Below are 12466 nucleotides of genomic sequence, written 5' to 3'. Positions count from 1 at the left end.
AAAAAAGGAATTCCGGAAGAATGGGGGGGGGGGGGTAAGGAATGAGAGGAAGATGGACTGGGCTGAGTTAAACTTCTTTACAGGCAGCAGCTCAGAATGAGTGAGCTTGAAAGTGGTGTATGTGAATGAGAACATATTTTAGGTTTAAAAAAAAAAAGTTAAAAATCAAGAGGCTAGATTTCTGTTTTTTATAATTGTGAACAAAGAGTTGGATAGTCACTGATGCTATCCTAATTAACTCTAGGATAAAATTTGTATTTGTTCTTTAAGTAAATTCATGCTTATTCTAAGAACAGTCCTCACACTGATGTCTTAATACTGTTATAAATTCAAGATAGTTTTAGGAAAAGTAACAGCGTTGCCTCATTATGTTTGTACTAAGGTTATAATAACCCTTGTAAAACACTGTCGAAAATTAAGTCTCTTGGCAGTATGCAAAGAAAGGAATCTCAAGGCAATAGTTACTCGTGCTGAGTAAAGCAAGCTCTGAAGCTCACCCTTCTGGCAGGGTATTATACCACATCAGTGGAGGGCAGCTGAAGGCTTTTCAGTTTAGAAGTACTACGTTTGGTGATCTTTATTTAAAAAGAAAAACCCGGCAGAGGATACCATGTGTTTTCTTATTCTTTCCCGTGTTTGTCACGTGGCTGTACAAGTACCTGGAGGCAGGTGGTGTGTGGCGGGAGGGAGCAAGCCAGGGCACTGGGGCTGCGTGTCTCGGTGGCAGTCAGGCTTGAGCCTAAGGAATGGTGATATTTAAATGTGTCAAAACGGTCTTGTTTCTGTTTGCTAGTGTGCCTGCCTTTATTATTTTTTTTCTGCATGCAATTCTGATTGCTTCAGTGAATTGAGGCCATTATTTGGAATATGTTAATAATTTGTCAGCTACTCTTACTGCCCTGCTAAGGAGTGGGGAGACTTGTTTTGTTTGGTCCCGGTTGTCCCACTGAAGTGCTAGCACAGTTTTAAGGGAGAACACTCATACAATTAATTCTAAAGTGTTGGGATGGTTTGGAGAACTTTACATTTGTTTAGAGAGCTGGGTGAAGAGCTGAAATGTGTTAATCTAAGATTGACGAGAAGACATTTAGTTGTTTGATGTGACCTATAGTTGTTGGGGAAGAACATACAAGTGCCTTGTAAAGGAATTGCTCAAACCTTACCACACTGTGTAAGGTACACCTCTTCTTCGTGGCATCTTGGAGCTTTTAAAAGAAATGAGGATGTTGTGCAAAAATGCAATATGTGGTCTTTATGACTGCATTCTGCTGCTGCAGACAGGGAAACTTACTGAAGAAATGAGCACTTTTGTTTTCATAAGTAGTAGTGGCATTCATTAAGACAGAATTTCTTTTTTAATAGTCTAAGGTGCCCATATTTTAGGGGAACCAGTTACAGAATATATCAGTTACTATGTAAAATGTATTTGCTGTTAGTTTTTCTCTGTAATCTAAGTTGGATAAGTGTAGAAGTAATTGATAAAATAGTACTATTTGTCTGATATGTAGGAATTACCCCTGTGATTCCTCTAACAATAAATCTGTAGTGGCAAGATGAGTTGAGATGTTACTAAACTTTATCCAAAATCAGAAGGATTTAAGCTTTATAAGGGGCATTGGATGTGTGCTGTATATTCTGGAAAGTCAATAAATACAGGGAGTTCACAAACCTCACCCTTTTTGTGTGAATGGCTCCTGGTTATCTCTTATTATGGTGAAGTAGTTAAAACCCTGATTCTGTCTTTGCGTGAAGTTCAGTGGAAAGAATTATTCCAAAAATTTAGTGACTGAGGTGCACGATATTATTGTTTCTGACTTGTCTCTTAACAGTTGTATAGGAGAATTACCAAGTTTTCTGTGATACTCCCTTCTTTATTAAGATTCAGTAGGATATCTCATTGTGTGCTTTATATTCTCAGTAGGTTATATCTAAAACTTTCACAATATATGTTTAGAAATGGTGGTTGGTGATTACTGTCAGTTTTCCTCCACAAATATGAAAAATATGTGTCATTTCTAGTCAGTTTAGCTTTTGTGATGGTATCTTATTTTGTAACTGGACACTAAAGTTGTATATTTAGAACAACTTAAGGAGTTGGGGGAGGAGGAAGACTTCTGTATGTGCTAGAATACTGATGTATTTTTCTCTCCTTTTCAGGTTGTCACGGAGTAAAATGGATGGTAGCTTTGACTGTGATTGTGGTGAGCTGGAGCCACCTGATCATTAACAGAAGGCATCTTTTGTAAATCAAGAGCTGCCAGTTTCCTGTTTAACTAGACTGTAAACAAAGGAGAGAAAGAGGAGGAAGAAGGAAAAAAAAAATAGTGCTTACCAGCACCATAGAATGACGCTGCTCAGGACCAGTCCAACACTGAATGTATCTGCACTGTGAGGAGGAGGATGTTAATAGAAGCCTATTATGTGCATATTTATTCACATTTTTGTTAAATGTTAACCAGTTTAGCACAGTAGAGCTGAGTGCATAGTATGTCATTTCATTCCGTTTGAGTTTTTTGTGAGTATTTTCTTTAATGTCTGCAGAAATGCTGCACCTTTCTTGAACTATGAATGCTGCAATCTTTCTATCTTATGCTCGGTTTGAGTTCTAGAGCTTACGGGCTCTAAATTCAAGGGGACACAACAGGCCTGGCTGGCTCATAATGAAATGAGAGTGTCAAGAAACCATCTTGCAGTCAAAGCCAAGTGTTTCTTCTCCCTTTCTGTAAGACCTTTCCTTCAGATACCAGTGGAAGTGTCTCCACGTGTTTACAGAAGCTTAGTAGTTTGAGGAAAAAGAAGCATAAAGAATTTAAAAATGGCAGAAAAATTTGAAAGTCTCATGAACATTCATGGTTTTGATCTGGGCTCTCGGTATATGGACTTAAAACCACTGGGCTGTGGTGGAAATGGCTTAGTTTTTTCTGCTGTCGATAATGACTGTGACAAAAGAGTGGCTGTCAAGAAAATTGTCCTTACAGATCCCCAGAGTGTTAAACATGCTCTACGTGAGATCAAAATTATTAGAAGACTTGACCATGATAACATTGTCAAAGTATTTGAAATTCTTGGTCCTAGTGGAAGCCAGTTAACAGATGACGTGGGCTCCCTTACAGAATTGAACTGTGTTTACATTGTCCAGGAATACATGGAGACAGATCTGGCTAATCTGCTAGAGCAAGGCCCTTTACTGGAAGATCATGCCAGACTTTTCATGTACCAGCTGCTACGTGGGCTCAAGTATATTCACTCTGCAAATGTTCTGCATAGAGATCTCAAACCAGCTAATCTTTTCATTAATACTGAAGACTTGGTGCTGAAGATTGGTGACTTTGGTCTTGCACGAATCATGGATCCTCATTATTCCCACAAGGTATGTAAAGAGTGGGAATACTTAAGTGATACGCTGACAACAGTTCCTTCTTAAAGTAGCATCTTTCTCCCTTTCGTAGAGGCAGATAGTCTGTGGAAGGCCTCGTTAGCAGGTGGGATATCACATTAGGGATCATACAGTAGAACTGGAATGCTTGCAAGTAGAGTAAAACAGATCTCTGGATGACATGTTTTGTCCCAGATAGGACTACTGCAAGCATAAAATAAAACCTTTTTTTTTTCTACATGTGTTCAGAAAAGCAGATTTTTAACAGTGAATATAGAACCTGAGATTAAGACCAACATCTAGAGGCATAACTATAGAAGCCTTAGATAAGTTTGTAAGTGCTGCATTCATAGTGTACAAGTGTGGCTACTTCCTGGGATTAATTTAGAGGTACTGTCTTCCTGGTTCAGATGATGTTTCACAAGAGTTCATTATTACCTCTGCATCTATTTGCCATCTGTGAATAAGAAAATTTTGTTGCAGTACCTCGTTTGACTAATAAAATAGTGTCATGCTTCTATATTGTTGCTGTTCACTCATAAAGATATTGCTCTTCCATTTTAAAAGGCAGAAGGTCTTAGTAGGGGGCACATGGTACTAGGACATGGAGACCAAAAAATCTTGTTCCTTATTTTTTTAATGCACTACAAGTAATTAAAAAAGACGTACCTCTTGAAAATCTATGTAAGCTTTTTTCTTTTTTTAAATATAATTTCATTTAGGGCCATCTTTCTGAAGGATTGGTTACTAAATGGTACAGATCGCCCCGTCTTTTGCTTTCTCCTAACAACTACACTAAAGCCATTGACATGTGGGCTGCAGGTTGCATCTTTGCTGAAATGCTGACTGGGAAAACCCTCTTTGCAGGTGGGTAGAATTAAAATGTGTGTTTATATTCCTAGAAGGAGTGGTACTGCTTAGTTATCTTCCTCAGGAAAGGTGTATTCTCATGGTTAGTATCAATAGTCATTGACTATCAGGATATGCTATGTTATTATGCAAGCATATAAGCAAACTACAAATTGATGTATTTGTAAAGCAGAAAACGTTTCAATTTTTGTTACTTATACTGATACGTATTTAGATAAATATCACAATTTAATTTAGTACTCACCTATATGGTAAATCTGTAATTAGGTTAAGATAAATTTATTGCATGCCTAAGAAGTGTTCTAAATACATGTATTTTAGTGAATTGATGTATGCAGGGAGTATTTGAGGATTACGAATGCCCTGAGTAATCACACTCAAAGATTTTTTTCAATGTAGTCAACTGAATCACTTCTTGCTTCTTTATATTTTGAATTATGAAAGAGCAGCCTTTTTTTTTTCCCTGTTCCCAATTTTTTTGCTATCTACAGACTGTTTTGACCTGACCTTTGTTTCAGTGGTATAGGGAGGACTTTAAGATTTAAAATTTAGTGTGACATAACAAGGAAATGTGTAATCTTCAAACGTTTCTGGTAAGATGAGAAGCAATGCTCTGGTCTCATTGGATGCATCTACATTAGTGCTTTGGTTAGGATAAGGAGCAAATTTTTGAAGCAAACCTCTTGATGGCCATCCTGTACTGCATTGCTGATTTAGCTCAGTGCACATACGAGAGTCTTTTGAGATAAAATGGAACTGCCATTTGCACTGCAGGAGATCACCTAATGTGCTCTGCCTGCTGATAGGCATTCAGTCCATGGGAGCAGATGAGCTAGTCTAGAATAAACCCCTGAAATGCTTATGTTGTGTGCACCCTGGGGGCCTCAGCAGAGCTGTCTCATTTGAGCTTGGTCTTAGATTTGCTCCTGTTGGTCTAAATTACTGGGGTGATACAGATAAAACCTCGAAGAGCTGAGCTTGCATTTCAAAGTTCACATTCCTTTACATACACGTGGACTAAAAAGCACACCTCTGTGGTAATTCTGAACTTTGTTTGTCAAGGTAATGAAAATGAGAGCTTTTTCCCATTAAGTACTATTAATGGACTACTGTCACCTTGAAATCGTTATTTTATAGAAATCAGTGATTCATATATGAAGAGGCTTTTCTTAACTCGCAGTGAGTTGCTAACTCTGAGTTGCTAGCTATTGGGGTAATGTCTCCAGTGTATTAAATGCTTGGCTGATAAGAAATTTATTACATTTCCATTGCATCAAGCACTTCTACTGGAAAACAGTGAAATAGTGGGAGAAAGTCTGCAGATTTCAACATAGATTGAGCGCAACTTGCTGGTATTTTGGCTTTCTTTAATTAGCATTGGTCTTTGCCAAAAGTTTTTATTGGCCTAATATCTGTGTAGTGAGTTAGATTTTTTTTTTTTTAAACTCAGTCTTAGTAACCAAAATCCAAAGTTTGTAGGCTCATTTATGTGCCATAATTGCATTGTGTAGATACCTAGAAAAATACTTTTAGATGTGAATGTGTCCCTCTGGTAATTTAGCATTGCCATAGTTTTCTGAATTAGAGTAGACTTCATAGTATCATGCATTTGGAAAGGGAAGATGGTTGGAGATATGACAGTTAGTCTGTCGTGAAACTCTGAATAAAATTCTTTTGCAGAGTTGTTTGGAGGGCTTGGTTTGGCTAATTTGCAATGTCCTATCTAATTCTGAACCATCCCTTAGGAATCTTGCTGTCTGGAAGGCTGATTGGAATGGGAAGGAAGAATGCAGATGAACATTGCAGAATACCTGGGATGAGGGAAGGAAGGGAAGTTGAGGCAGAGGAATTCAACAGATGTTCCAAACAATTTCTGTAATTCTTCCTTCTAAATTAATATTTTAAAATTCTCATTTACTTAGAGCGGAAAGAAAGCTGGTTAATTTTAGGATGGATAGAACATGAAATAATGATACAGGAGATTCTGTTTTCCAGCAAATTACAGCCAGTATAACATCGCATAGATTATATTAAGTAATTTGTAATAGTCTGAAGTAGGAAGAGAAAACAGTTGTGTTTTTCAGTCCAGCAAATAAGCTACATGATGTGGGACTAATTCAGTGGGGGAACATAGGTCTGAGTCAGATTTTCTGTAGTGACTTTTCCTCATCTTTTCTTTAAGTTATCTGGCAGACATGTGGTAGGATGTAAACTGCTGAAGCGAACTGATAGCGCATAGATTTTGAGATGGTACTCATAGATTTTAAGATGGTACAATCGCTTTCTGGCCCTGTTTATTTTTGTATTTAATGTCACATGCATCGGTATCACTGATGATTGCCCAGAGCTGCTTGGTGAAGGAGGTAAACACTGGCATGCAAATAATCCTATATAGTTTCATCTGCTAGTTGAATCTCTAGGGTACTACATGCTTCTTGGAGCTGAATAATAAATTGAGGCAGACAAGCTCTATTTCTGGGTACTCCAGCTTTAACACTGGTACTGAATGTAGATGCTGTTCATTATTCAAAATTCACGGGCTGTATAGGCCCTTGTAGTTCTTTACCCAGGGAAACTTCAGATAGTGCTAAAAGTGTGCTATAATTTCAATTATAATGCAGTACTTTTTTAACTGGCAGGTGATTTTTGTCTTGCGCCTGACAGTAATACAGGGTTTTGGTGTAGAACATTAATACAAATGGTTGTGGCCTGTCAGATCTCTTGCTGAGCTAAACCGTTACTGTTTTTATTAATAAGGGACATATAATTCAAAAGGAGGTCAAACATTGAATTCATTAGGTGGCTCAATTGAGGGTTGCAGTGTATAGTATAGAACAAAAAGATAGGGTACTGCTCTGCAGTACCTCTTCCATAGTGAAAAATCCTTGCTAAAGCTTAAGGCTGGGTCACTTTATCTGTGTGTAGCAGCTCTGTAATTCTTTGTACACTACAGCATTTTTGAGAGCTCTTCAGATTTATTATCACTCATATTTATAACTTAATCCTTTCCTCTGTTGTAGGAGATAATAGTCTTCTACTGAAAATAGCTGCTCAGAGCACAAAATTTTGACATGCCTTTCATATACAGGGATCAAAAGTGTTTGCAGTTGAAATGGCGGCTTCTATTTTTTCTTGGTGCTTAGGTGCGCATGAACTTGAACAGATGCAGTTGATTCTAGAATCAATTCCTGTTGTACATGAGGAGGACCGTCAGGAGCTTCTCAATGTAATTCCAGTTTACATTAGAAACGATATGACTGAGCCACACAAACCTTTAACTCAGTTGCTTCCAGGCATCAGTCCTGAAGGTAAGTGATTCAGAAAAAAATAGTTCATGTATTTCAAAATCATAAAATAGTGAACAACTTCACAGTGCATGTGTGTGATTGTTAAAAGCAAGTTTCAGTTAGAAGAACCTGTGCATTCTCTGAAAAAGAACTGTCTTCTGATGTAATTAAAAAAAAAATGTGCTTACATGATAGGTACTTGGAGTATACTCTTTGGAGTATAATTGTGAATCTCTGATGGACCTATTTGCACTGGAAGACTGTTTGAATTACTCTATTTTGAGACACCGGCCTTCTAAATACAAGGGAACGTTGGAATGGAGTCAGTTTTAAAACAACTGTCTTTCAAATGTTTTTAAAAGAAAGTCCCCAAACTGAACTGTCAGCAGTCTTTCCTGATAGCTGTTGGTGGATACCAATTCAGCTTGAAGCATTCTGTCTCTCAGTATTTTTTCCTGCTTTAAGTTAAATTATTGTTGTTGTTAGATTTGACCTCTACTCTTCTAGCTTCCAATGGCTACAGAATGCATATTTGGCAGTATACTGTCAGTAGCTGATACTGGTAGCTACTTTCAAGCAAATGCAGACCTCTACAGCAAAGCACTGCACCTTGCTTTTAAATTCTAGATGTCTGAACTGTCATTTTTCTCCTGTGTAATTATAACTGTCTCTGCAGCACTGGACTTTCTGGAGCAAATTTTGACATTTAGTCCCATGGATCGATTGACAGCAGAAGAAGCTTTGTCCCATCCTTATATGAGCATTTATTCCTTTCCAACGGATGAGCCCATTTCCAGTCATCCTTTTCACATTGAAGATGAGGTTGATGATATTCTGCTGATGGATGAAAGTCACAGCCATATTTATAATTGGGAAAGGTAAATTTATCACTTACTGTGATGTCTAGCGTAACTGAATGGTTGTGTGCTTGAAGTAATGTTGCTTTATGGGCGTAATTTCCTTTGCTGTTTCTTCTTCTTAAGTTGACCTGAGAATAAATCTTTGCCTTATAGGTAGTGCATTGTCAGTGGGTTTATAATTCATTAGACTGCCTTGAATATGCAGATGCATTCCTGAGACGCACTCAGGACTCTAGACTCTAAAGTCAATCTCTCCATTACTTTTTTCCCCAGAAATATTTCTCTGAAAAATCAACTTTAAACAAAGAAAGCTTTAAGTATGATTGTCTTGTCCAATGCTTAGCACATATAATAGTAAAGAGATTTACAGTAGTAATCTGAAGTCAGTTAAACACAGTTTAAGGAAGAGCGCTGTAAATGGAGCGAGCTATTGTACGTAATTCTGGACTTAAATCTTTCAGATGCGCATACGAGGATTGCTTTATGCCAAAAAAACTGGAACAAGTACCCAATTGGATTGAAGAAAAACTTTTATCTGTTTTGTATTATCATTATTCTGTAAGGGAATTTCTAAACTTAACTGTCTCTGTCTTGGGAGCTAAAAGACTGGTTTTTAGCTGCTAACACTTAGGAAATTGTTTTACAGATACCATGAAAGTCAGTTTTCAGACCATGACTGGCCTATTCATAATAACTATGAAGCTGATGAAGTTCAGCGTGATCCAAGGGCTCTTTCCGATGTTACTGATGAGGAAGAAGTGCAAGTAGATCCTCGCAAATATTTGGATGGAGATCGTGAAAAGTATCTGGAGGATCCTGCCTTTGACACCCACTTCTCTACTGAGCCTTGCTGGCAGTATTCGGATCACCACGAAAACAAGTATTGTGATCTGGAATGTAGTCACACTTGTAATTACAAAATGAGGTCATCTTCATACCTAGATAACTTAGTTTGGCGAGACAGCGAAGTTAACCATTACTATGAGCCCAAGCTTATTATAGATCTTTCGAACTGGAAGGAACAGAGCAAAGAAAAGTCTGATAAGAAAGGCAAGTCTAAATGTGAAAAGAATGGGTTGGTGAAAGCTCAGATAGCACTTGAGGAAGCATCACAGCAACTTGTTGAAAAAGAAAGGGAGAAGAATCAAGGATTTGACTTTGATTCATTTATAGCAGAAACCATTCAGCTTAGTTTACAACATGAGTCTACTGATGTTGATAAATTAAATGACTTGAATAGCTCAGTGTCTCAAATAGAGTTGAAAGGATTAATATCAAAGTCAGTAAGCAGAGAGAAGCAGGAGAAAGGAATGGCTAATTTGGCACAGTTAGAAGCTCTGTACCAAACTTCTTGGGACAGTCAGTTTGTAAGTAGTGGGGAGGAGTGCTTCCTCATAGACCAGTTTTGTTGTGAAGTAAGGAAGGATGAACAAGTTGAAAAAGAAAATACTTACACCAGTTATTTGGACAAATTTTTTAGTAAGAAAGAAGATGCTGAAATGCTAGAACCTGAGCCAGTAGAAGAGGGGAAGCTTGGGGAGAAGGAAAGAGAAGAGAGCTTTCTCAGTAACAGTGGAGAACTCCTCTTCAACAAGCAGCTTGAGGCTATAGGTATTCCTCAGTTTCACAGCCCTGTTGGTTCGCCACTGAAATCAATACAGGCCACGTTAACGCCTTCTGCTATGAAATCATCTCCCCAGATTCCCCACAAGACGTACAGCAGCATTCTGAAACATCTAAACTAAAACACTCAGCAGACATTTCTTTTATATTCATGAGATGTGTTTGTCTTTTTTTATTACTAGTGTAAGTAATTTTTTTACTTGAATCAGACGGTGTAATTTTGGTATGGATTTCATTAGCTTTCTGTTTACCATTGTTTTTACAATCCAAAATTACTTTCTATACGTAAGTTAGTTTTGTTTTTAAACTGGCATGTCGTTTGCACACAAAATTAAAGAATAGAGCAAAATAATGCAAAATGCAGGAGGTAACAAAAAATGCACTAAACGAAGTAAAAAAAAAAAAAACATGCTCTCAGTAAAACAGTGTCCATGTTTTGCAGAAAAAGAACCTTGCCTTGAAATTTACACAGTGAGACTGTACATAATTGCATGAAAATATCTATTTTTCCCAAAACATTTTTTCATTCATGCGTATTTTAGAGTTTTTCATACTGTACACATTTCTTAGACACATGATACCAGCAGCAACTGAAATGAATGCAGAATTTGGTACGCATGTGTTATCTACCTCAAGGTAACAGCAGTATGTGGCAAAACATTAACCACCCATAGTGCTTCTCATTATGCACTTCTATTTAGCCAGCATTATTGTAGTAGCTATTCTTATTGAAAATCATTCAATATTTATAAATGTTCTGGTATGCGTTCTTTATAGTGAAGTGTTAATATGCAGCACTTTTATTTATTTTAGCAAATAAGTATATTTCTGTAATTATAGAAAGTCAACTTAATTTTTGAGTTACTTTTCAGATAAAAGTTTTTGTTTAGCACTATGGTTTTATTGCCTACATAGCTGGATATATATTAACATCGGCTTATTCTGAGGCTATCCAATACATTTTTTTTATTTCTATTTTTTAGTTTTCATTTCAAGTAAAGCACTCACTGTGTATAGGAATTTGTAATTGGAGGTGCTTGATCTCTACAAAAGAAATTAGGAATTGCTTTATTATCCAATGCTCCTAGAAGTCTTAATTGTGTTCATTTTTAAAAAATTTTGTAATGTTAGTTGTGTGCATGGAAATAATTAAGGTACAACATTACTGTAGGTTAAAGTTCTATATGGTGAGACATTTTGTTTTTACTGTATGTTTTTACTGAATGATTCCTGTCCCGCTCCCAACCCCCCTCAAGAGCAAGCATGAATAAAATTAGGTTAAATATAGCATGTAGCATCTCAGTCTTCTGAAAATTTGTTTTACCTTCTGATTTTTTGAAATACTGGATGTATCATTGGCTCCCCTGTTTAAAACAAAAAACAAATAAAAACATGGCCAGCAAAAATGACTGTTGTGTTTGATGCTTTGTACAATGAAAGATAGATAGCTGCTGCTGTAATGTAGCTGGCTGTATTGACCCTAAGGTGCTCAAGGAAGCATGAGAGATTGTCTTGCAGTCTACCCTAGAAGTGCTGCCACTGCTGGTGGTGCAGCACCCTGGGAGGAGACTCCAGAAGTATACTTCTGTCCCCACGCCTGTAGCCTGTATTTAAGAAAATCTTGTGTAATGGTATGCCTATGAAAGCATGTGTACGGTAGTGTCAATAACCATTTTTGTTGAAAATACACTTGAATTCCAGAGTATAAGTGAGCATTACTGTTTTGTCAACTTCTTAGACAAAATAGTGTTCAAGTGGAAAAACTGCTGCGAGCACGTGCGAGCACCTTCATGTCGCTGGCAACCTGGAGTGAAGGTACTCATGCAGGTCCCTCAGCCAAGAACCCATCTGGAGCACGTTCACAAGGAGATTTCAGGAGCAGGACCAGGTAACTCCTACGGGATGTTTCAAAATGTGTGGGTTGTCTGTTGCAGCAAGCCCCAAGAATAGTATGTATTTCTCTTCCAGTTCCTCTTGTCAGAACCATTCCTGAGGGAGCTAATTAGCCATACAATAAAGCTCTCTCTTGGCAAACTCCTACAGCTTTTTCCATGACAGTGTCTTAATTCCTCCAAGTTTTCCTATCCCTCCTCCCCTGCTCCTCTGGCAGGTGGCACAGCTGGAACTCAAAACAAGGAGCTGCCCCTTGCCATGGCAGAAATTGGTCACTTGGGGAGATGGCACCAAGTGGTATGTCCTTGGGCATGGTACGGGAATGCTCATGTAGCCTTATCAATGTCTGCGTATGGGGCTGGTTGCCCTCTTGCCTAGGCAAGGGACTCTGTTGAAGTTGTGCGGTAGGTTTTTTTTTCTGAGATTGGATGAAAGCAATGGGTGGGAAGTGCACAGAAACGGGAAACAAAATTCCGCTTAAAAACATGTGCAAATGAAGTCTTTTTAAGAACACCAAACTCGACAGTACTTTAAGAACTTTGTCACCATCACTGGAA

The 12466-nt window shown here is 37.8% G+C and overlaps 1 protein-coding gene across 1 annotated transcript; it reads left to right on the top strand.

Annotated features, from left to right (window-relative positions):
* Nucleotides 1-2160: 2160 nt before the first annotated feature.
* On the top strand, nucleotides 2161-11422 carry MAPK6 (mitogen-activated protein kinase 6). The gene is made up of 5 exons (XM_010293140.1): nucleotides 2161-3370; nucleotides 4099-4243; nucleotides 7390-7554; nucleotides 8210-8411; nucleotides 9040-11422. The coding sequence occupies exons 1-5, from the start codon at nucleotides 2816-2818 to the stop codon at nucleotides 10136-10138; spliced, it is 2166 nt and encodes a 721-aa protein (XP_010291442.1). The 5' UTR covers nucleotides 2161-2815; the 3' UTR covers nucleotides 10139-11422.
* The last annotated feature ends 1044 nt before the right edge of the window (nucleotides 11423-12466 follow it).

The sequence above is a fragment of the Phaethon lepturus genome, unplaced genomic scaffold (genome assembly GCF_000687285.1).
Source record: "Phaethon lepturus isolate BGI_N335 unplaced genomic scaffold, ASM68728v1 scaffold24848, whole genome shotgun sequence".
NCBI classification, from domain to species: Eukaryota; Metazoa; Chordata; class Aves; order Phaethontiformes; family Phaethontidae; genus Phaethon; species Phaethon lepturus.
Note: the sequence above shows the minus strand (reverse complement) of the source record. Positions and strands in the feature narration are given on the sequence as shown.